A 20,819-nucleotide genomic window follows, 5' to 3' on the forward strand; every position below is an offset into this window, starting at 1 on the left:
AAAGCATTTTTCACATAAAGACCGTTTGTGACAATTTACAAAAATAAAACACCCCATGCCAACTCTTAAGCAAATGTATACTCCTTCAAATTAAAGAGATATGTAAATATCTGTACATTAGACTAAGATTCTTCATAATATTTTCAGAAGTACTAAGCTGGCTTTTGAACTTAGGCACTTCTGTAAACTTTACCTTCAACATCTTTCAACACTTAGGTCTGTTAGAAAAGAACAAACACTACTACCATTTTAATGTCATTAACAGTTTCTATTCCCAACAGCTCAGAGCAGAACTGTCAAGGAAAGCAATAAGAACACTGTACCCGCTGTTCCTAACCAGGTTCAGCTGTGCACCACCAAACACTGTGCACCACCAGCACTGAACGTAGTCGGTCTCTTTGGTGTAAGCAGTTACCCAGTATTTGGGCCAGGAAGGAGTGTTTACTCTGGGAGGAGAAACGGGTCATCCAAGTCAGGTAAGTTCTCTGGTGCGACCCTATTAACTTGCAAGGAATGTAAGCAGAGGGCTGTTTCCCTGAGCACAGCAGAAACAAACAGCCGCCATTTGTTCCCCATTCCCGACCTCCCGGCAGCCTGCCAGCTCATGCATGCCCGGAGCCCAGCCTCCGCGCCCCCAGCCCAGATACACCAGCCCTCTCCCCACACCAGGACCTACCGCCCCCACCCACACTCTGCAGCAGGAAAACCTTTTGCCCTCCTTGGGTTAGCCTTACCATGGCATTGCCTTCTGCTGGGCAGCCACGCAAGAAAGGCAACGCGACCACGCACCATTTATCGCACAAGGTTTAGCAAAGTAGTAGTAATAAACCCAGTGGTGGTACCACACGTGAGCAGTGGCTTCCACCCCCAGCTGCCACCACTTTGCCCATGCTCACAATATCCACATACAAACTGTCTGTTGACCAAGGCTGGCCACTATTAGTATTTTTTCCACATAACAATTACAAAACTGCTTCTCCTAAAGGATTTTTTCTTCTTTTATAAAAAAATGAATCTACTAGGCTAAAAAAAGTGACTGACAATTACCACAATAATTATCATTTAACTGCATCATACTAAGTCTAAACAAAATGGCAACATCCACTAACATGTGGAAGCTCTAGCTGCCGTGAGTGTCATGCACGGAACGTCAGGCTAGATTATAACATTTTGACAACAAAAATTGTAAGCAGTTATAAAGCTATCTGGCAGACACACAGCAGTCATGCATCCCATGAAGTTTCCAACACAAACGCTGTTTATAGTGGTCCATATCTTGGCCCTTGATTATTGCACTCCTAGGATTAGCTTGTAGTTGGCTCCTGAACCAGATGTAAAACTCAGCACCAACTCTTGGGCACCGAGGTGTGTTTGTACCTGAGCAAAGCCTCTGCCAGGCAGCTCCCAGGGGATGTATTCCTGGTCAAAGCAAGGATGATACATACCACAGAAGTGGAGAGGAGGGGAAAAAACAGAAGAGAGAGCTTGTTCAGAGCAAGAGCAGTTGCATAAACATGTGGGCCATGCCAGCGGCTCGAACTAAACATCTTGGCACAGAAATGTAACCAATGATGCTTAGCTACTACACAGCCCCCTAAACTTTCAAAGTTCTTAAAAGCAGACTTTGAAAGCTAGTTAATCTTATCATCAGTAAAAATTAAAACCCTAACTAGAAAATAATCAGTTCATACTTTAAAATTAGCAGAAAAAGCAAACCCAAATTAAAGAGAGTTCAAGAGAAAACACTAGTAAATACAGGCTAAATATACTTTAAAAAGGTATTATTTACTACCATAAGAAATGTGGCCTTGAAATACTTCAATTCTTGGCCTGTCCTGTCTTGTCTTGGATAGAAAAACTGTCAACATGAGTTTTTACCACAAACTATCAGTTTGAAATTTGCATCTCTCAAAGGGAAAGAATGCCTTCCGTAGAGGGGATCTGTCTTTATGCTTTATTGCCTGCATTTTTTTTAAATGTAAACAAGAAAGGGAGTCATTAACAGGCATATTTGCCCTATTTATCAAATTAGTAAAGCTCAGTGTATTATTTCTAATTAAATCAGCTTCTCATAGTGCAAGGAAAGCAATATGCAAGAAATACTCTGTCATCACTTGGAACAATACACCATGTATATAAAGCTTACAGCACCCTAAATCCAAGCATTTTTCTCTCTCTAGATGTAATACTGAATTATGTTATTCTGGCAACAAAAATATTTAACAATTATAATGGTGCCTTGCCAGATTTCTACAGTAAACTGTAGTGGTGTTTCCAATATAAACACTGTACAAGCCTGGTCTATAACTTGGCTCTCAGTAAGTACCTGAAGGCCTAAACTTCACCCGCATATTCATGAAATGGGAATCAATTATGTTTTAAGTAGTTGAACTAAGTAACATGTTTGGCTAACCAAGAAGTTTTAAATCATCTCATAACTAAAAAAGAGTTTGTGGAAATTTGTGCAGGCAGAGCAGGAAAGAGGAGGACTTCTCCGGAAAAAGCTTTACATTTACAAATTATATAATGGGGTGTTCATTTAATTCAAATTTTAGACCACTAAATCTTTGAGTCCATGATATGGCACATGGATTTCACTGCAGATATAAGACAAAAAAAGGTCTATTTAAAAAAAAAAAAAAGTAGTAAGCAAGAGAGCATCAACACAGTTTAAAATAATAATCTGGTACTGAGGGAAAATCCCAGAGACTTTGTTGGGGAGTAAGAAGTGGGGTCCATAGCACCAACAAGAGGGACAGATAACAGAGCACAAGGACTGATGCAAAGTCCAATTTTAAACATCTCCTGTCCACTAATGACCACAGAGGTACAAGGTCCTCAAATTTTCACCAACTGGGCATCGACAGCCAGATAAATCCCCCTTGCTCCTAACAAGCAAAATTTCAGACAAAGATGGTGCTCACCATACCGTATAGGATGTTCTCTGACAAATTTTCAAGTTTTTTTTCAATGTTGCATTAAAGAATGTTCTTAGGTGAGCAATGGCTATAGGATCAAGTCTAAGATGTGTAGCAGATGACTACCTGCTCAGGCATCAAGGAACAGGACTGACGTGGATCCTAAAGCTTTTGCTCAGCACATTCCCTCTTCACTTCCACAAACAGCCACAAACTATGAAACTTGAAATAAAATCAAGCCTGCAATTCTGGGCCATAAACTGCCTTTGAGGCGAACCTTTTTGTTTGAGAATTGACTCTTATTTTTGTAAGACCATACCTTCCAAAGATCTTTAGTAAAGTAATATAAGAAAACGTTAAGATAGAAGAACAACAGTTTCTCAATAAACTTATGATGGACATGGAATGAAAAACATATTTCTCTGATCTTCCAGAGACATATTAGCGTGTTGATAAGAGGAACACTACGGAACTGGAAATTAATTTCATCATCCTGGATATATTGGGTGGTATGCCAGCTAAATTAAAGATGAAAAAAACACAGAAGAAGAGGTAACATGAGAGAGCAAGAGCACAAAGCAAAAGAAAAGCAATAAAGACAATCAAAAAGCACGTACATCCTAAGGCATGAGAGCTACTCACTATCCAGCAAGTATGCCTTTCATGTTCAGTCAGTGTGACGGAGGACTAACTAAAACACAAAGGCCCCTTCTATTTAAATGTCTGGCATACAACAGATTGGGAGAGGGTACTTCCTCAAATCATCACAGTTCATTAAAGACTTTCGATCAAAAAGGAACAAAGAAAAATTGTGGCTAATCCAGGGAGAAAGAAGAAAAAAAAAAAAAAAAAAACCAACCCTACCAGAAATAGCATCATGCTAAGCAGTGATTTGTCTTTTGATCAGGAACAGACACCAGTAAAAAAAACTGGATGAGTACATCAGGTCCCAAAACACAAAATAAATCCCCATCCCAGGTGGACTGCACCAGTTTCTTATCAACACCTAAATGTTTCATCTTTCTTTAGATTCTGTCATGCCAAAGAAGAACTACAGGCTATTAAAATAATTAATCAGCCCTACTTTACTTCATGTCCTACATTAAAGTAGAACATCCCCTCTATAAGATTTATTTTCTAGCCTCAGATGTTAAAAGAGAAAAACAGAAATGTGAATGTAATATGGTGACATTTAAAGATAACCAAGCACAGAAAAAAGCTGGCTGAAAGCAAGTGCATCTTCCACAGCACTGGCTCCTTAGCTGAAAAGAGGGGAATCAAAAAGTGAACAGCTCTCGTTGGTCAGCTAATCTTAGCAGTGAAGACTGGAGAGTTTGCTACAAATCTCAGTAATGATTATCAAGAAAGATAGCCCAAGGTCTGTTCTTTCTAACAGCAATTCCATGGGATCCAAACTCGTATGCCAGGATACCAGACTGCTGATTACACCACGGTGATGAGCTACTGCTCCTATGGAAGTTAATCAGACATAAATAAGGAACCACTAACAGTGAAAAAATGATGACTTGGGGGAAATCAAAAACAATTCCTCTAATCCATTGGGGTAATTACAAAACCCAAAACAGAAGCTGACTTGCCATACAATACTCCAGCAAAATAAAACTTCCCATTTAGTAAGGTACAATTTCACTTACACTCTGGTTATCCTAAGTTCTTGGCATCTCTTTACCAGTAAAGGAGAGAAGAAGTTATCGTTTCCTTCCTTCCCTCTGCCCAGAGCAGTCCTCCTGCCTCCCAGAGCACTCGCAGCAGTTTTATGATAGTTCCAAGGACCTTCAATTTGCAATGCACGCCTTTGAACACTGCACTTTCAACGTCATACGTCATCGATTGTGTTCCTTGCTATTGAAATGGATTAGTTGATTCATCAGAGATGACGGCTCAGGGAGATGGAGGCACAACAAGGCAATCGCAAGAGATGTCCAACCAAGAGATTACTAATTCATTGCCAAGCACTGACCAGAATAACATGAACAACTACAACCAAGCTTACCTTTAAGTCTCTTTGCAAAGATTCTTGATACAAATATCAGTCTTACCACAACACCACATCAGAGCATATTAATGCTAACAAGAACAGACCCACTATCTGACATTTTTCAAAAGGAAGACCAACACCAACGGCACAATCTTGCCTGTCTTACTGTAAAACATCACATATCACTGCCCTGCTAGTATTTCTTGGGTCCTGCTTATGGCCCTTCATCCTAATGAAGCCATAAAATGATTACTCTGGTAAGAGCAGATGACACTTCCTCACTCTTGCAAGAAGATTTGCAAGTCAGAGGAGTATATTCTGCAAAGGCTGCAGGAAGAGAAAGGATCGTTGCTCTGGAGAGCACGTCCTGCACGTGAAGGCTGGTATGCAGTGCAACATTCTTGGTGCAAGCAGGGAAGCTCCATGGAGAAACAGGAAGGCCAGATGTGACCCTCCATGCAGCCTGGTCCACACTCAGTATTGAATTCTCTTTTTAAGACAGTAGTCACCGCTACAGCATTACCTCAAAATCTGAAGTACCTTGAGAATAATACCTAGAGGTCCCATATTCTCAGTGCATGGCCTGTTACCAGACTGCACCTCTCCCAGAGCTTCGGAGCAAGAAGATCAGATTGAGAGGAGAAGGGACGCCCCCTAAGTAGAACAAAATACTGAGCGGACTTTTAATATAGTTCGCATATAGCTACAATGACAGAAAAAGAATGGATTGAGGGAGGGAGGGAAAACACGACATTAGTTAAGACAGGAGTTGATCTGGTAAGCTGTTTTACTCACAGCACTGACCCAATTAAGAAGAAACAGAGCAGGAATGTTTCTAACTGTACAGGTTCGGCAATCTAAAAAGTAACAAAAATATAGCTGTACAGGTTATCAATGGTGCTTCATCTCGAGATTTAGAGAGGTCACAGCAACAGCGTCTGTCCATTTCTAGGTCACTATGACACCACACGTTTGATAACGTGCACAGTTCAGGTACTGTGCTGGAGGAATCAGATGAGTATGAATATGGGGAACTAACTGTCAAGTCTGGAAGACTCCACTGCAACAGGTCAGCACAAAATCAACTGACTTGCCAACTAAACAGTAAATGGAGACTTTGCCTTCAAGAACCACGAAGGTGCTAATAAAAATGTTTACCACAGATCTGTCACAAAAATACCTTTCTCCATGGCTGTAGTAAGAGAATTGCTTGAAGAAATACTAATCCTGCAAGTACATACTTGCAGATTGAGCTCTAAAACCTAATGCAGAAACAATCTGCTTGATACAATTTTGACTTAATTTGTCCCCCCTCTGGATTTCTTTCATACTGACACTCAATGAAAAGAGCTCGTAAGGGAACGCTGACTTACTTGGTGTGACAGACTGCAAAGTGCTTTCTTCAGGCTGTCCTTCCTCCTGAAAATAGGCTCTGGATTTCCTTAGGAACACAGATGTTGCCAAATGCATTAAAGAGAAATCCCACTTGCCAAGATTCAAACGTGGGAAACCTTTGCCCCTTAACAATAGCCACCCAGCACCTAAAGTGCTGAATGCTTCTGACACTTAAAGATCTGTTTGTTTGGTTTCTAAGACTACAAACCTGTGGTACTCAGTTTCTGGTTCAGAAACTTCATGGCTAAGGTACATTTCTACTGTGGCCTTGAGAGTAATTTTTTTTTTATTCAGTTTAACACAGGTGGAACTCCAAAGGTAATAGAAGATTACAAGTACAATAATAAATAAAAAAGTTAATATGTAGCTACAACTGGCAGAGGAAAATATTCGTTACCTAATTTCACCTGTAAAAAATTGGAGCTTTGTCCTCATTTTGAAAATTATGAGCCTCCTGACAAAACTGAACATCTCCACCAACCTGTATCAGCAGAAGAGCCATTTCTCACTTGAAAACTATTTCAATAAATCTTGGCCTCACACTTCACATAGTAACAACGAATGACAGCAAACCCAACATCCCAATGATTAGAGATGAATAATTACATTTATTAAAACCTATTCTGAAGACTTTGCTGCATTTTAATGATGTTCATCTCTTTCGTGATGGTAAATAAATTGGCCAGGTTAGCAACACTTTATCTGATTTTACTTGGCTAACCAATCATTTCAAGAAGAAAACAGCAGACCAAACACCCCTGCACAGTGTTTACCAAGGGTGTTAATTTGAAATAAGAAATGTCAAGTTTCATGGTAATTTTTGGAAATGCATGACAGCCAAATATACAGGTATACTTAACATGCCTGACCACAAACATATTTCTCCTTTCCAAAACTGCTCCAGGACAGAAACTTCCCCTCTATAGCACGACTATTCTGCCTTTACATGCCAACACCAATAGCTCAATGATGTTAAAAATTAAAGTTATATCTTTTGAAACTGTATTTCAGGATCTGCACATGGTGGTACTGTTCTAGCCTAGTAACAAGTGAACATTAGAACCTTATATATGGAGGAAAGGCGTCCAAGTGCTACTTTTAAGTCATCAAAACAGTAAACTTCCAAAATACTGTGTGGCTGCCAAATTGGACCTTCACACTAATATTTCCCTGTAGCATTCTTTCTCCTACCAAGCAATGCCAAACTTAATGGCTTCCGTATAGGTGAGACGTGCTTTTAACCAGTCCACATGTGAATTCATGAAATACCTGCTCGCATGCAACAGGAGCAAGTAATACAACTGTTCGAACATCGGACAAAGTGATCCTTTTCCGGCTATCCACAGCAAGCATCTTGTGATAGGCCAGTAAGCCCCCTCTGTCAACACAGTCACATACGATGGCTTCTTGAAGAGACGATGAAGATTAGCAGCATTTTCCAAGTTGTGAGTTTACTATTGATTAGGTCATTAGGTTGCTATAAATAGAGGTGAGGCTCGGTGTGATCATGCAGGATCACAGCAAAACTGTCATTTCTAAAACCCTTAACTACGTACGATCACACCACAGCAGGGCCACACAGACCGAAAGGCACCATATACATGAGTACAAAACATCAAGAAGTGCAGTGGCAAGCAAGCTCTGTACTCTGGATCAAATTACACTGATGGCTGAAAGATTCTCTCTAAAATGAATGGTCCCTTTCTACTGGAGTTATGGAGAAAATAATAGTTTTCACGTGCTGCACTTACCCACAGGTAGTAAAACTGCCTGTGCTTTAGAAAGAGAGGGGAAGAGACACAAGGAGCGGTTTAGCACAAAAGCTGTCATTACATTTTTTCCTACTTGTGCATCGAGTATTTGGAGCTGGTAAAGATCTGGTAAGTGACTGTGCAACTAAATCACCTCAAAATCTGACTCACATGCGTTAGGCTTAAGAGTTCACCGATTTTCTCCTGCGAACTGCAGTAATTTCAGTGGAATCTTCCTAAACCACCAACAGATTGCAGAAAACCACTTTCACTGACTATACGTTGCTCACCTCAGAAAGAAAACCAGGCTTGAAGCTTTTTTGCTTTACTCTTAGACAGAAACTGGATGTGCTGCAGGACCGTGAAGTCGCCCTACCTGTCTGGTCGCAGGGAGTACACAGGTGCCACCTCTTGCGTACCGCTAACGGGCCACACACCGGCCGCTGCTTCCCGTCAGGAGCAGTCACACACGTGCTATTAGCGCGCTCATTAGCCCTGCCGATTTGCACACCTTGCTGCCGGCGTGCAGGAGAACCCGCTGCCCCTCACGGCACCCCGGGATTCCTCCGGGCCGGGAGCTCCTCCCTCCCGCCCTGGGGCCCGACCCCGGCTCCCACAAGCAGGCAGGTAACGGTGGGCACAAGCACGAAGCCGCGGCGGAGCCGTGCCCTGCCGGCCCGGCGCCGCCCCCCGCGGATGAGGGCGACAGTTCCTGCCGGGGGGAGGACAAGCTGGAGCCGCTCTCCGCAGGCACCCCGGCCACCGGCGGTAACAAAGCCGTCTGCCAAAGAAGGCGTCGGGAGGAGAAGCCCGAGCGGACCCGCGGGGGAAGGAAGGAAGGAAAGCTGCAGCCCCCGAACTCCCCCGGGGACGAGGGCGAAGGCGGGCCGCCGGGCAGCCCCGCACTTCCCTCACGCCGGCCCTGGGAAGCGGCGCCCCCGCCGCACTCGGCCCCGCTCCGGCCGCTCCCCCGCGCCGGGACGGGCCCCCCGCCCCCGGGCACAGCACGGCCCGCCCGAGGCGGCGGCGGGAGCGCGCCACGCCGCCGGCCAGCTGAGGGGAGGCGGCGGCCGTACCTGGCTGCTGCTCTCGGCCGGCAGGTTCCTCAGCAGGATCTTGCGCCTGTTGCTCAGCTCCCGGCGGGTGCTCGCCAGGCGCCTCGCCACCTCCTCGGGGCTCAGCGGCGGCGGCCGAGCCCCCCGCGGCCGCTCCGCGGGCAGCTCCGCGCCGCGCTCGGCTGCTGCCGCCATCTTGCAGAGTGCCCGGGCGAGCGGGGCGGCGCGGGGGGAGCCGCGGCGGTGGGCGGGCGGGCGGGCGGCGGGGGAGCCGCGGGGCACGGCACGGCACGGCACGGGCCGCCGGCGGGGCGCGGGGAGCCACGCCAGGCCCCGCCGCGCTCCCCGCCCCCGGCCCGGCCAGGCCCGGCCCGCTGACTGGCCGCGCCCGCCCGCGCCCGCCGCCCTCTCCCTATTCCTCGCGGGGGAGGCTGAAATCTGCGGAGCCCCCGCCGAGGAGCCCCGTGAGGGAGCGGCGGGCTCGGCCTCCCCGGCAGCCCCAGAGGGGAGCCGCGACCCCGGCCCGGTACGGCACAAAGGCGGTGAAACGGTCGCAAATCCCCTGTGAGGAGAGATGGACAACGGCGGGGGGGGGCGGGGGGGGAACGGAGAAAGCTCGAGCAGAGCTCGGTAGTGCCCGTAACAGCCTCAGGCTGCGAACCTCTTTGGGGGGTGTGGGGATAAACGGGGATCAGAGGGCGAATTTCACCCCCACACTAACATATCTCGAGTCAGATTTTAGGAAAGGACTTGAGCACTCTCTCGAGGAGAGTTTGGAGCTCCATTATGAGGGAAGTTACCCTAAGAGCCACCGTGACAGAGGTGCCTCAAGGAGGCCAAGGCCTGGACCCTGGCCCTCTGTCTCGCTGAGGCACGATGTGGCTCATCGCACCCAGAAGGCATCGTTTCCCTAACATCCCACTGCTGATACCTTCCTGAGGTACAAGTCCACCCAGAGAGACTGAAATGCAGAATGACAGCAAAATAAAGCAGATCTCAAGTGAACCCAAATGCTCCATCAGAGGTTAGCAGGCACGGTGGCCCAAGATGATCTCCTAATTTTATCCTTCCTCAGAAATATACCAAACAAATTACAAAGCATCCAAATGGGTAAGCCAACCTCTGGGTGCTGCACTTGCAGTGAAATTCACCCTCTTGTGGAAAAGCACCATGTAATGGTGGATGGGCAAGCACAGAGCTTGTGACTGTCGTGCAAAGAAAAGGAGCACAACATCTCAATAGAAGGAAAGTATTTCTGGGAGTCACTGTAAAAGAAATTTTTCCTTCTATGAAGCCTCCGTCTGTAAAAATGTTTCACTCTGTTAGTCAGCACTTACTTTAAAATAGGTTGTTCTCTTGGAAAATTCATTTATCCTTACCATAGCTCCTTGCAATGTAATTTACAACACGGTAAATTTAGCTCTTAACATTGTCATCATTGCTATAAATGAATGAAGAATGATTTAAATATTTGTATCCATTTCTAGATACAAGGCTGACCACAAGGAACAGGCAAAAGAGAATCCAAACCTGAAAAACAGTAGTCTTAAAAAGGAAATTGGAAACACCCTTTGAGTTTAATTGAGTATATGTGACTAGTTCTTATCAAGAAAATCTAATTCTGGATGATAATTCTTGACTAGGTTTAAAGTGCCATTTTAGGACAGGATTATCAGTTACAGAAGAAAAAACCCACCACCAAATAACAAGTGTTTTTCGAAATTGCTGTAGTCCAAACCAAAGCTAGCAAGTTAAGACTACAAAGAATCTTAGACCTTCATTACTTCTAAAATTAATTTAAAAACTACTGAGCAATCGATAATCAAAGTACTTTTTGTTCTTTTTGGTGTATTATTAAAAATTTGTCAGGGCTGGCAAGCTTCTGCTCAAGGGCTTCCTTTTCCCTAATTTTTTTAAACAGGTAATATTCCTCCTCCTTCAATATTTGCATTATGTTTAATGAATTTTTGGAAATCAGAGGTGCGAAGGACATTTGTAAATAGTTCATGTATTTGTCACGGGAGAATTTGAGAGCTGCCAAATTCAGCCTGTGCTGAACAATATTAGTTCAGCCTTCATACTTAAACCAAGAAACAGGAAGAACTATTATAACAAATTATTAGTGTGAGGTCTGATCTAAAGAAAATTTCCTGTTCTTAGAAAAACAAGATTTTCATAGGTCACCATTCTTTGAGAAACATAACTGAAAAATAAGTATATGCCTGCTATTTTTTCGAATTTCAGATGAAGATTTGTGTTTTAAAACTATGAAATATCTTTTCCAGCACAAGCTGTGAGGTATAGGCTTCTTAAATCTTAAGGATTTACAAAGTATTAATCATGCTACCTATAAAATTATCCTTGGAAAAGATAAAACCTTTATGAGTGAAAAGTCTGCTAGTGACTATTTACAAACTGATTTTCAGGTCAAGCTATGAAATTGAAGTAGGGATACTAAATACTGTCTCCTCAAAACCTATCCGAAGCATATCATAGATTATGTGATGTCAGTTATTCTGGGACCATGAAAAAGATTGCTCTGCCAGGAATACTGAAACATGTAGCTATCTCCTCAGAAATAATTACCAGATTAAGCTATTACAGTAGAAATTATGGATCTGCTCAAACATCATACAGTTTAGTGAAGCTAATGAAGTAGTGAAAGCAGAATAATTAATTATACCATTAATTTTTCCAGTTTGAAGGTGAACACTCTGGTTCACCTGTATGCTACTGATAATTAATCCTACCTATAGCAATTACCTTCTCAAAAGCTGGCTGCCTTTTTTTTTTTTTTTTGATAGGCTGCAGGTGTATCTGAGTGAAAGTCATTAAAAGTTAAAAAGTGCATTGCTAAAAGAAATAGTTCAGAAATGAATAGTTTAATATTAATGGCAAAAATAAAACTACTGCAGTATTAGTTGTAAATAGTTCCAGAGAAATGTAAGCATTTTTCTTGCTTAGAGATACGTATTTAAAACATTGTATTTTATAGGTAAATATTCATCTTTTTTTTTCCCCTGCAATGTTCATACTTCATTCTGTATACAGGTAGTTGACATTGCACAGGTAGATTAAGGAATTGCCTGCACTAAAAGGCAATTACAGAGTGCTGCGGGAAGAGAGCAGGAAAGATCAAAGATATTGCCATCGTCCATGGAGGTGGTCCATGAAAATGAACAAGGAGGTGAGCCACGCATCACCTCATAAGACCACCAAAATCAGCCAAACAGGCATCAGCATCAATAACCAGTCTGACCTGAGGAAATATTCCCTCCTGAACCCAAACGTCACCCCTGTTTTGAACTACAGTACACCCTCAAGCAGGTACCTGGAGAATTAAAATACAATTTGAAATAAAAGAACAATCAAAATTAGGCACCGATAAAGTAAACCCCCAGAGTCCTTTGGAGCCTCCACAGAGCGTCAGTGGGCACATTAATACAGTATAGAGGTTGTGCAAGCCAACAATCCAGCCTCCTGTGAACCTACACAAACATATCAATGCATTAGATACGCAGTTCTCTCATTTGACAAGTAAGTTAGTCTTCTGCCTTCAGGAATTCTCCCATTTTATCATACAGTTTCTGCCAGCAGTACCAAAACACCGGACAGGTAGCACAGGTCACTGTGCTGATTTTGGTCAGCGTTTCTTCAGGTCAGCCATTACTGCTCTCAGCTCTGTTCTTCGTAACTGCCTGCTTAGCTCTGTTCTTCGTAACTAACTGCTTTGTAACATTGAAAATAAATTGTGTAAACTTAAACAGTCCTTGCTAACCCATGCCCTGAGAACTGACGCAGGTTAGGGAACCCTTTCACAAGCCCCTGTGCTGCTGCCTCTGCAGGAGTGGGAAACGTCTTCAGGAAGATGCTGAGATGGTGCAACTCAGGATGAAATGCAAGTGGGAACAGTCTCCATCCAGCTGTACCCAGGAGATGAAGAGGACAGTGAGCCAACGCATGTATGTATTTTCCTTCAAGAATTCCATCTTGTTGATTACAGAGCATCCTTCTATATGCAGACATTGTAAGCATATGTTTGTATGAGTATAGTTACTCACTTTTTATGTTGCTTCCAAAACAAAGGCCTGCATGCTTGTGCTTTGCACTCTAAGCAGTCTTCAGTTTTCTAATGCACTTTCATTGTGCTTCAAAATTGCTGCAAAAGCAAAAAGCACTATTTAAAAAATAGCAGAAAAGTATAGTGGTTTGCAAGTGTAACTTTGGTTGCACTGCTGACTTGATGCTATTATACAGATAAGCCACTTTGAGATAATTTAATTTAGTTCACTAAATTCCTTGTTAATTAAGAGTAATGTACCCATCCACAGCAGTTGCTTTTGTAGCTCTTCTAAGCTGAAGATTAATTTACCCATGCTTCTGCAGCTTTGAAGTAATACCAGCCATATATATTTTTTCATTTTTATGGGATGAGAGTGTTAAAACAGAATTGTCTTACAAACATTCTGAATTAAAGATGCACTCAGGCATAATTGTCCATGTTCAAAAGTACGAACAAGTTCAGACCTGTGCAGATAAAATAAAAGCCAAGATTTAGAACACCTGCTGGATCTCAAAGACCCATCTGATGTTCCCAGGTATACGAGATACTATGAATGTATTTGTGAGCTCTTTAGATATGTGATTTCTTATATGAAAGAGAAATATAAACAATTTTCTAAAAGCTGAAACTATGTGATTTGTATGTTTCTTGCAATGAGGGTATGGAATCCATCAGTTGGTGCAAATTCGAAGCTTCCATAAAAATCCCTGATTGCTAGCACCGCTTCACGTGAATAAAGTGTAAAGAATACCATTCTCTTTAGTCTCTTTATACCCACTGTTTCAAGCTATAGCTGCTCCTTTTGTTTCATTAGGAAACTGAAATTTTGAAACCAAGAGATGTAGATTCAGTTGTCAACACCAGTAATTAGTTCAGTGATGATGGTCTGGATGCTCAGTCGTTTATCTCACAAATGCGTATTGCCGCCAAAATATACCAGAGGTGCCAAAAGAAGTTCCTTTCACCATGTTCCTAACAAATTTAAATACGTTCAGCGTTCTCAGTGTAACATTCCATAGTGCAGGAACAGTGGGGATCGTTAAGAAACAAATGGAATTTTGTATCAGATTACCAACCTACAAGAGCATAGTGAGCAACTGATACCTTCAGTATTCTGATGAAGCAAAAACTTCATAACCCCTCTCTGCAGCTACCGCATAAGTCTCAGGCTTCGCTTGTTCTGCAGGGTTACAATTCACTAATTAACCATTAGAATAACGCAGCATGTCTAGACTGCAATTTTGTTGAGACAGGTATTGTGACACGGTAAGTCCTCCCAACTAACGGCTAACTAAGCTCGTTTTAATACCAGAGATATTTTGATTAATGTTTCATTCTCCAAGCACTTAGGAATTGCAGTAATATAGGATCAGACTTCGGGTCCATCAAATCACATCCCAGCCATGCCCATCTTGTCAAAGAGATGCCAGATGGGCAACAGATTGCTTCGGAGACCACAACAGCCACACGCTTCATTCACAGTTGCATTCCCAATAAAGTCATTTTCACTTTGCTTGCACTCCTTTGCGGGAGCCTTATATGTACTGTACATAGCTCCCATTCACTGGAATATGTCAGGTACTGCTGTGTATGACCAAAAATGGGATGTTTCTTTACTCCTGAAACGTTTGCCATACAGACACAAAAACACTTCAAGTGACTTTGCCCACAGCTGAACATTTACTTTTTAAGTGGAACCTGATAGCTCTGAAACTCGGTGTAACACCGCTCCTCAGCGTGTTGGGAATGATGGATTATCTCAGTAACAGGCTGGTTAGCAACTTCTCCTCAGTTTCCATTCTGTAACACAGTGGTCTGCAAATAAACAGTAAAAAGATAAAAGAGGTAAGAGCTGTAATTTATAAAGCGAGTAACTATTCTGAGGAAATCCTTACACTGAAATGTAACGTAATGGTCTATTTTGGGAATCGTGGTCTTTGCAGTAGAATTTATAACCTTTGTTGCCTAATGCATATCATTAGCAAATCTGTGTGAAGGTTATATTTAAAGACAGCAAAAAAAGCGTAAATCTCAAAAAACCCCACCACAAAACAAATCCAGCTTCTTGAATAATTGAGAACAAAAGAAAATAAGATCAAACAGCTATTGTAAGTACAGTCCTCTTCAATAAATGGTTCTAAAGGCCAATATATTCACGGGGAACCTCAGGAATACCTTCTCCTAAAACAATGCCCTCCCTGCTTTAAATCACCATTCTGCCCTGCATAGGCTTTATTTTTCCTCATTCAGAGTCAACTTCAAATTTAGTAATAACTTCTTGGCAGAAAAATACACTTCGGCAATTTTAGTATTATAAAAAGAAAATGTTCCTTGGGTTTCTAGCAAAAGCAGGTACAACCCCACATTCCTACACAGGGTATTTTTATTGGCTAACCTGTTAAGGTGCTGCACATTGTAGTTTCAAATCATTCTGTCTCAGTTTCTCTACAAGGGCCTACTTTCTAGGAACTGGAAAGTGATATTGATAGTTCACAGGAAATTGTGAAATCATCACACATCAAAAAATAGTGAAATTGTAATACTGAATTAAAGCATTCACGAGGGTAAATTGGTACATCTCCATAACTATCTCATTTACAGCGCCTCCAGATCTGGCTAATTATAAACTTGAAATTTGACGTGATTAACTGAATAGCTAGTATGTACTGGGAGTGAACAGGCATTTTACCAGCAATTTGTTTTGATATGATAAACCAGTCAGTGATTTATCCCTGCCAGCAGAGGTTGGAATTTGAAACAGCCCCACAATATTTTGTCCTTAAAAACGCTGTAACTTGTTAAATACAGAAAATTGGCATAAAGGATGTAACGCGAGCTAAACTTTCCCAATGCGTTCTTAAAAAATTTATGAGACTTTAAAATGTTCTGCCATTCAGTTATAAAAAGGTTTCCATAGAAACTGTCATGCAACATGACTTTTTGCTATAAACATACTTACTGAAGTGTCTGACTTCTACATGTTCATTCTGTTTTCATGAGGAGCAAAAAACCCCATTCCCTTCCTGTTATCCAGGTTCCCTGGCTGAGGTTACAGCAGTAACACATTTTGACTTGTTCATAGAGATTTCCTCGGTTAAGCTGCAATGGAAATAAACACACTTAAAGAGGTTATTATTTTGCAGGAATTAGATCATGTAGTTTAATTACTCGACCTTTAATCTCTCCTAATTGCATGTGATTTGCACACATTATGCCAGGAGAATTGATACTGGGAGCAAATGAATTGTTGAAGCGTCAGAAAGTTGGAAAACTGAAAATAAGTATACTAAAACTACTTGACCAAGTTCCCAGTTTCCTGCAGTTCTCGGTGCCAACCTATCTCAGAGCGTCTCTCTGATTTCGTTACCTCTAGGTGCAGTGGAAGAGTTTTAAAATTAGAAAAATCCACCAATGTTGACCAAACTGGAAATATTTGGCAACGTAATCCAAGGCTGGCCCATTGTTCAACTCACATTATGGTGCCTAGGGTTCAAGAGGAGAGGCTGCCTTTTATACGAACGTTGGCGTGGCATGGCGCCACCTCTTTCTGCGCATTTCTTCATGCAGACATACTGTTTGTAAAAAATGCTGACTTGACAGTCGCGGAGGCTGAGGTGGTTCCCTTTATCCATGGAGCAGCTGTTGTACTTGCGCCCTCGTCTTTCGTTGCCAGGTGGCGGGTGGGGTAGAAAGGTTCCCGCACTATGCTTTTGGGCCAATAGTGTCCCTTCCTTGCTATCACTGTTCTTGTTCCATTAATGGCAGTAACAGCAGAGAGCACTTGTTGAGGCAGTGCTCCAAGAACCTGGTGCTTTTGCCGGCGTCAGCTATAAAAATGTAGAATAAAATAGAACAAAACATAATTGTTACTGCTGGCTCCCAGCTTCTGAGAGCGGTACCATTTACTGCTACCACGAATGAAACCAGCCCAGGGAGAAAAACAGTACATTTTTTCACAGAATTTAGATGAGGCCACTATGATTCATCTGTGAGCTGAAGGTGAAACTTCCAGGTCTAATAAATGTTCTGCCTTTGCCATCAAATTAGTGTTTCTCTTCTACTCAGGCCATTGCTATTGCTCTGGCATTGACTGCCGCTTTCTGATGGGCATAGAATTCCATTGCATTACAACAAAAGCCTTGGTTAAACTGAGTAGATTTGATTATTTGAAGGAAACTCTTTTGTACTTCAGACATTTATTTTCCTTTAATATATTATTAGATCAACTCTTCACTGAAGATCTCAGTGGAAGTTTGCAGAAGAGACGTAGATGTGATTAAGCCTTTGCCTGGAACGGTGCAGGCAACCAGTAAGTGCATGTTCTAGTGCAGGCTGCCATGCAAAGTCAGTAATGCACTTCGCAAACTCCTGTTCACACACAGTGGTAGATACGCTCTGAATTTCTGCCATTCAGGCTCCTTTGGGTTCCCAGGCAGAGGATCTGCATACCCCAGCCTCAAAAAGCACAATCCAAAGCAGGCGATATAAATGATACAGAGGCAGGGAAGCATCAAGCTTTTCTGCGGAGATAAAACTGGCAGCATTTCTGCGCATGCACTGGCTAACACAGCAGTTATGTTTGGCACTTCACTAACAAGGCAGGGGCTGGAGGACTTCACTCTTGGACTTGAGTGTCTAAATTCCACTGTAGCCTTGGCTTCAGAAACGCAAGCCCTTCTGGGCCAAGGTCCTTCCGTGACTCAGTTCAGAGCACATAAAGTAGAGAAAATAATTACCTCTCATCATGCAGGAGTGCTGCAAATAAGTAATATGAAATACTTTATGGCACTTATATTACTTTTTCATAGTTAGGTTCCACGGTAAAGGGGGAGATTGTACAGCAAAACAACCCAACAGTTACCGAACTAACTGCTGTAGGAATTAATATTCCAAACATCACTGAAAGCCTAGCGCAGGCTCCTTTGAAAATCCCAGCCATAGCTCAGATTCTCTTTTAAAAACAAATGAAATGGGTAGCTAAGAGCTATGAACACTGCAAATTAATCTTTGTACTTGCATACAGCCTTTTGGATTACCTGCACTCTCTTAACTTGATCCAGGACTTCTGCATCCTACTTTTTCCCCCTTTTCCATATTTGCTGCCAGCTTACTACCATAATTTGTACTCTGGCAAATACACTTTCTATCCTCATCACCATTTCTGGGTCACTTTACAGAATAAAGCCTTTGAAAGCTAGAGATCCCATTTTGACCAGTTATAGTCACAACTACTGCTGCACATGTGAACATCTCGTGAATTCTCATCTGTCTTCTCTATCTTTACCCTTGCCCTTGGCAATGAGAATATTTCATGGCTTAAATGGCCTTATAAAATGTTCATGGGCAAATTGTAAGACTCTTCTTTCCAAATCACATTTTTTATCAAGGCAATAGTGTAAACAAATAAAAAAATCATCTGAATTAATTTTCAAGCAATATATTCTGAAAATGTAAACAGCTTCTATCTCTGGGCAGGCCAGCTGGGTTACTTGGATAGAGGACCTGCTTGTTACATACAGGAAAAATGAATACACTTCACAGTGCTCAAATACTGAAAGCGTTGAGTCAATTTAACATTAACGAACACAAACCAAAGGCAACACTCATTTTCATTTCAAAAGAACTTGTTCTGGAAGAATGAAAGAAAACCTACAGGAAATAAATACAACTAAGTTTCAAAACCGAAACAAGTAGAAAATGAATGGCCATAAAGTCTACCATTATAGGTAAGGGGGATACAGGGTATGAGCCCGAGGCAGGCCATTAACTGCTCATTTTGTGATCTTGTTCCTCAGTCAACACAGTAAAATAATGAAGGGGAGGGAAGGCCATGGCAGCAACATGGGCAATAAAAATGGAAGAGCTATCGTGCAGCTTCTTCAAAACCTTGATTACATCCATTATCAGGTTTTGTTTTAAATGAATAATATCTTTACCAGCATTACATTTATTCCTGATGGGACAAGGTTAGCTGTCAGTATTTGAAGTTGTGATTTGGCACACCTCTAGATCTCTGTTTTTCCTGTAATTATTCTTCAATAGTAAGAGCTTTGGCTCTTCTCATTACTTCAAGTATAAGCAAGGTTGTCCAGACCCCACGAATCAAGAACAGTTTGTACATCCTAGAACAAAAGTGATAAAGCAGCAGTGAGGTGCAGCTCTATAAAAGCTTTTAAAGGTAAAAGCAAGGGGGTTTGATTGCTGTGACTTTTGACAGCTGTGTAAGGAGAGGTCTCCTGCACACTTAGCTATATTTCTGGCAGGGCTGCAACAGAGAACACTACAAGCAGTTTCCGACCGGCGTGCAATGTGAAGAACAACAAAAAAATCTCTCCACTGAAACAGTATTGTAGTTAAAGTAATTAATATTACCGCATTTCACAAGGTATGTGCTTATTCATATTACTTCGACACATTTTGAACAAAAATTATTTCTCCCACTATAAAAAAAGTAGTACAGAATATGCCAGTGTGGGTTAATAAATGTATACATACAACCTGTGTTTAACACTGCAGTTTAATTAGAGCTGGACTTAATGATGTGCTTCTCACTACAAACTTGCTCCTCAGCCTTATCTAATTTAAATTAACATCAGCACCAGAGCAGGCAGGCAAGTGCAGATCAAGCCAAAAGGTGTGTTTTTCTTTATTTCTGTTTATATTATTTTATATGCAAGGCAACTATTCTAATGTTGCTTGAAATAAAAAAAAAAAAGAAAACAACACAACTGGGGAGCAAATACTCAAGTTCAAGAACTGCTGCTGCATAGTGAGATTCCTTCCTTCCTATGTACGTAGATGGGGAAAATACAATTTAAATTTTGCTTTACAAGTCAGTGACTTCCACAGACACTTGTGCCATGTGGTAACAGCTTTTGGCTGAATTCCAGCTTCTATGTTACACAAAGTCCTAGCTAGAACTTTGAATCTGATTTACCTCCGAATTTTAGTGAGAACGCATTTATGAGTTCTATAGGACTAGGAAATCAACAAAGCATCTTGTTTGATGTTTCGCACAAACTGTTATTAAACTTACATATAGTTGAACAGTTTCCACACTGAAAGCTATTTTCCCTTCATGGTTAAAAATTCTGCTTCTTGGCTGGGTATGTTGTTCTTTGGTCTAGCAGTAATATTAAGACAATGCATTTTCTTCTAAAGGCAAACCTGGTAAAACAGCCCATTTGTCCATTATCCAACCAGCAGCATTATTTTGGATTCAAAATTAGAAATTCTAGCAAGGTGATTGACACACAAACTGTTACAGGGCATCAGATTCAGCCCTTTGAGAACAGAAAGCAGTGCTTAATAGATTTCTACAGCTGTCTGGTCAGCAAAAAACCCACAACCCAACCCTACACAAACACAGCAGAATGGCAAATCCAGCGCAACCGAGTTTTCCCATAGCACATAAGAAAAAAACCCAAATGATTGGCTTTGGTGAGCCTACACAGTGGCTGACCGCTTCCAGAAATGTTCATTTCCCAAACAATGACCAACAGGCAAAAAAAAAAAAAAAAAAAAAAAAAAGCTTTAAAACATATGTCGATACTGTCACTTATATGTAAAGTTTAGATCTTTCAAGTTTGTTTACAAAAACAAGAGGAACCCGACCAAATGTTTCACTCCTGTTATAGC

At 41.9% G+C, this 20,819-nt stretch overlaps 1 protein-coding gene across 5 annotated transcripts in view; it reads right to left on the minus strand.

Annotated features, from left to right (window-relative positions):
* RAVER2 (ribonucleoprotein, PTB binding 2) overlaps positions 1-9,347 on the minus strand; it is a 59,413-nt gene extending 50,066 nt beyond the window's left edge. For 4 of the 5 annotated variants that reach the window (XM_087733385.1, XM_087733384.1, XM_087733383.1 and 1 more), the window contains exon 1: positions 9,140-9,321. In XM_087733385.1, coding sequence (XP_087589511.1) covers positions 9,140-9,313 — 174 coding nt within the window. In that variant the 5' untranslated portion in view covers positions 9,314-9,321. Of the gene's footprint in view, positions 1-9,139 lie in introns of all 5 variants that reach the window. The other variant, XM_087733386.1, reaches the window with a different exon arrangement.
* Positions 9,348-20,819: the final 11,472 nt, after the last annotated feature.

This window comes from Nipponia nippon, unplaced genomic scaffold, assembly GCF_047370975.1.
Source record: "Nipponia nippon isolate SJK-2023a ecotype South Korea unplaced genomic scaffold, ASM4737097v1 scaffold_5, whole genome shotgun sequence".
Taxonomy (NCBI): Eukaryota; Metazoa; Chordata; class Aves; order Pelecaniformes; family Threskiornithidae; genus Nipponia; species Nipponia nippon.